This window comes from Gossypium hirsutum, chromosome D02 (genome assembly GCF_007990345.1).
Source record: "Gossypium hirsutum isolate 1008001.06 chromosome D02, Gossypium_hirsutum_v2.1, whole genome shotgun sequence".
Lineage (NCBI taxonomy): Eukaryota > Viridiplantae > Streptophyta > Magnoliopsida > Malvales > Malvaceae > Gossypium > Gossypium hirsutum.
In genome coordinates, this window is record NC_053438.1 from 1,528,010 (window position 1) to 1,532,782 (window position 4,773).

Genomic DNA, 4,773 nt, shown 5'->3' on the forward strand with positions numbered 1-4,773 from the left:
GTTCTATTTCCCGAAATGGTAATGGTCCTGCATATGTTGTGGACATATCGTAGCTCGAAAGAGCGTCCTGTTACAAGCCCTCTCAAGCTTCCCGTTATAATGTTCTTGCGAGCTTCCCGTTAATAGCTCTTCGGAGCATCCCGATCGATTGTGACCCCACATGTGTTGTGGGCACACCGCAGCTCTTATGAGCGTCCCGTTATATGGCTCTTCGTGAGCTTCTCGATTAAAGGCTCATTGTGAGCTTCCCGTTAGTGTGTGTTTGAACTTCCCTTTATATTGCTATCTGATGCTACCCGTTAATTGCTCTTCGAAGCTACCCGTTGATTGCTCTTCGGAGCTACCTGTTATAGGCTTTTTGTGAGCTTCCTGTTATATTGCCTGGATAAGCTTCCCATTACAAGGCTTAATGAGCTTCCCGTTATAGTGCTTGAGAGAGAGCTTTCTATTTAAGTGTTCATAAAAGTACTCCCGGATATGAATTGAGGGATTTATAGTGTTGTACACTTCAGGTGTACTACTCAGTATCCATCGAGATTTCAAATGATTCAACAGGTGAAATTCTGACATGAGAACATGGGAAATCAAAACGAAACTATTATCTGTATATGCATGAAATACTTGGAAACTCGATATTTAATGAGCTCATCCTCGTTCTTATTATTCACATGAAATACATGGCTAACATGTTTGTTGAGGTTATATATGTTAGGCTAATTGCCAAATTGCTTTGGATGTATTATGCATGTTTATTATATAAGTAAAAGAATGGTAAGTTAATTTCCTGTTATACGAACTTACTAAGCATTAAGTGCTTACTTTGTCTTATTTCCTCTATTTTATAGTACTTGGAAGCTCATAAAGGTTGGAAGTTGGTCGAAGCTACATCACACTATCCCCCGGACTTTTCGGTATATATAAATAGTAAAATAATTTTGGTAATAATGGCATGTATAGGTTAAATGTTACCATTGATGGCAATGTAATGTTGGTTGAAATTAGCCATTGGAATGGCTATTAAATGATATGTTTTGATATGTAAATGGTCTTAATATGCTTGATGAGTATGTTTAAAGGGTTGAATGAGGAAAATCATATAAGTATATTGGATATTAGTTTATGATAATGTATTTGGTAAAACGTGTTTATAAGTATTAGGTTATCTTGGTAAGTTGGACATTTGATCATAGGTATTAATATATCATGCATAAGACTTGGTTTTGGCTTGGTTTAAATGTCTTGAATTGGTTGGTGAATGTGTTTAAGTGTTTATGTGGGTGGAAGATGAAATTGGGTGAGGAATAAGACTTGGAAATGGCCTTATTTTGTCCACACGGGCAGAGACACGGGCGTGTGTCTCAGTCGTGTATGACATACGGCCTAGCACATGGGCGTGTGTTCTGGCCTTGTGTCCCCAGCATCATAAAATTTCAAAACAGAATGCTCAGAATTGATCACACGGCCTGGCACACGGGCGTGTGGCTTGACCGTGTGACCTCTGTACTTAAATGTATTACAAGTCAGTGAGTTACACGGGCTGGGAACACGGCCTTGTGCCCTGCTTCAAATACCACACGGGCGTGTGTTTCCTGCACCTTGAAAAATTCTAAAATTTCTCGAAAAATTCTCTGAGTTTTCAATTTAGTCCCGATTCGATTCTAAAGTGAAATTTGAGCCTCGAGGGCTCTCACAAGGGGCTTTATGAATAATATCTGACATGAATGTTAAATAATAATATGAAATGTTTGTATTTAATCTGTTTATTCCAGTAATACTCCATAACCCTGTTCTGGCAACAAATATGGGTTAGGGGTGTTACATATGGTCCCTTTTTTAATTATTTAATGACATTTCAAAAAATTTTACATGTCATTGATACACAATTTTGGTAATTTTTATCTTAAACCTTAAACTTGAATCTTGAAATCCGAACCCTGAACATTGAACCTCAAATCTCGAACATCAAACCTTAAATCTTGAGGTTTGGAGTTTAATGTTTAGGGTTTAAGTTTGTATTCGGGGTTCGGGTTTCATGGTAAAAAAGTTACCAAAATTATATATCAATGATATGGAAAAAATTTATTGAAATGTTATTAAATAATTGAAAAGAGACTATAAATGATATGATGAGAAAAATCCATAAAATAATTGAGAGAAATGCACAATTCAAGGAATTCAATTGATTCACATTTTTTATTAATAATTCAATTAATTTTTTAACTATTTTTAGAGGATTTTGTTTATAGTGTAAGGACAAGCAATAAAGACTTAAGGTAATAGGTGTTACAAATGGATAATGGCTTAGAGTTAATAGGCGTTACAACAAGGTATGTCTATTGGCAAAGGTGTAGGGTGGCCGGTGCAGGGAATATATAAGATTTTCAAAATCGGTTTAATAGTAAAATTAATCAAATTATTAGTTTAATGGCTTAATCAATCCAATCAACTTGATTGATTCACTTGATCAGATTAAATAATTCAAACAACATTATCCAGCAGTATAGGTGGGTGTAAGGCAGTAGGGTTGGTGTCGGTGTTTGAGGGTCAAGCTAAATCTGAGCTTAGATTGGTGTTTCAGGGTCAAGCTAAATCTGAGCTTAGATTTTTTTAAAAAAATTCTGAGTTTTGGGATTGTAAAACTAAATGTAAAAATTAAAAGTAAATAGAAATTCATTATAAGCTCAAAATTTAAAAAAAGTAAATGATATAACACTTCATGAAAAAACTACAAAATTTATTCATTATAAGCTCAAAAGAAGACATTGATCTTGTTATTTCCTTGCTGTTGTAATGGTTGAAACAAAATCATCCAATGCTTTAATGGAAGACCCTTTTTCATTTCCTTCATCTTTAACAGCCGCCATTATATGTTCAGCAATTTCTTGAGCTTTTCTCTTCATATCCCTTCCTTTCCCTTCTTTCCCCATCACCATTTCAATCACTTCCTTAACCTTGTCGCTTGAAATACTGCTCCGAACCCCTCTCGTCAACTCCACCGCGACCCCCATTTCCTCCACCAACATCTTCGAATTGTAAGCTTGTTCGGCCACCAATGGCCACCCTATGATTTTCACACCTTGACTCAAGCTTTCCATTGTTGAATTCCACCCGCAATGACTCAAAAATGCCCCGGTTGATCTATGCGACAATATTTCAAGTTGGGGTGCCCAGTTTTTCACCAACAACCCTTGGTTATTCCTACTCATTCGGTCTTCGAAACCTTCCGGTAACCATTCCGGTTTGAATTCGGCTTTCAAGTCGAAACCAAGCGGTGGCCTGATAACCCAAGCGAACGGTTTCCCAGCTTTTTCTAACCCGGTTGCTAGTTCCATCATATTTGATGGACTAATAGTGTTTTGTGAACCAAATGAAATGTATAGAACTGAATCATCACTATGCATATCAAGCCATTGAACACATTTCTCAGGTGATGTCCCTGGCTCTTTTCCTGCATGTTGTCTCCCCGATGCCGATGAGTTGATTAACCATGATTTAGGCAAAAGAGGACCAATCGACCAAACAGGGGATTTGATGTATTTCCTCAATAAATCCAACCCATATGGTTCGATCTCTTCAACAGTATTACACAACCACCCAAAGGATTTCAAAGAGCTTAAAATCTGTGGCTGCATAAACTTGGACCATAAATCAGTCCCATCAGCTTTTCTCAAAAAATCATGGAGTTGAGAAACATGAAATTTGCATCTATCAGGGAATCCAGGCACATTAAACTCTGCATTATCTGTTCTACGATGTGGGAGATTAGTCCATAACGAAACATAAGCTAAAGTACCATAAGCACCACCGGTTGAAAACGTAATGTTTATAGTGTTTAAACTATTAGCAACATCAACAGCCCACCCAAAAAACACATCGGCAATAACACAAACAGGTGGTGTGCACTGTTTTTTAACAATATCTTTTAACAAATTATAAAACGGAGTTTTCAAATAAGCCGATGAAGCAAAGAATTTACCGATGAGATCTAACGATAAGTTCTCCGTGTTCTCTGTGTTGGGTGGTAACCCATGGTCGGAACTGTTGAATTGAAGCTGCAAAAAATGGATACCGGGAATGGGGTTTCCTCGGAGAGTTGAACGGAGGTATTGGATGTTAAGAGGGGTATTAGCAATGGCGATGTTGAAGCCAGTTTGGTGATGGATTTGTTTTGCTAAAGCTAAGAATGGAATGAGATGGCCATGAGCCATGAATGGAACCATTACGATGTGAATGTAATCATTGGATGAACCCATGATTGAGATGTTGAAGATGGGGTGTTTTTTTTTGTTTGTTTCGATTCTCTCGGGAAAATTGTGGGTTTCGGTGACGAACTTTGGATCTGGTTTTGAAGGTTAATAATGGCGGTCCCATGGTAGTAATTGGGAATTTGATTCTCACATTTTGTGTGTGTGTGTGTGTGTAAGTGCATGTGCCATCAATTCTCCCATAAATTTTGGACAGGGCATTAAAATGGTTTGGGAAGGCGTGTTAAAATCTATCGGTGGATTGAGTCATAGTTCGATTGACATCGATATTATTGCTAGTACAAAATGACGTAGGTTTGAGTATGTTTCAACGTATTATCCTTTGATTTAAGGGTTAAGAGGGACTAGAGGTGCTCATGGGCCGGGTCAGGCCCAGAAAAAAATTTAGCCCGCGTCCTAGGCCCGGATCGAGAAAAAATCCTAAGCCTGAGCCTGCCCAGATCCGACCTATTTTTTTAATAAACACAAAAATTTTATTTTAAAAATAAAAAAGAAAAAAATATTTTAA

General features: G+C 37.4%; 1 protein-coding gene across 2 annotated transcripts; it reads right to left on the reverse strand.

The window, feature by feature from the left end:
• Positions 1-2,717: 2,717 nt before the first annotated feature.
• On the reverse strand, positions 2,718-4,542 carry LOC107938717 (UDP-glycosyltransferase 92A1). Of its 2 annotated transcripts, XM_016871951.2 has the most exons (2): positions 3,977-4,454; positions 2,718-3,742 (listed from the first exon to the last, which is right to left on the reverse strand). In XM_016871951.2, exons 1-2 carry the CDS (start codon positions 4,251-4,253, stop codon positions 2,772-2,774), a joined length of 1,248 nt encoding a protein of 415 aa, XP_016727440.1. In that variant the 5' UTR covers positions 4,254-4,454; the 3' UTR covers positions 2,718-2,771. The 2 variants fall into 2 exon arrangements, with proteins under 2 accessions (XP_016727440.1, XP_016727439.1); XM_016871950.2 differs by having other exon boundaries at positions 2,718-4,542.
• Between the last annotated feature and the right edge of the window lie 231 nt (positions 4,543-4,773).

Excerpts from the sequence above, each read along its gene's own strand:
- LOC107938717 (XM_016871950.2), bottom strand. The coding sequence starts at position 4,253 with ATGGGTTCATCCAATGATTACATTCACATCGTAATGGTTCCATTCATG.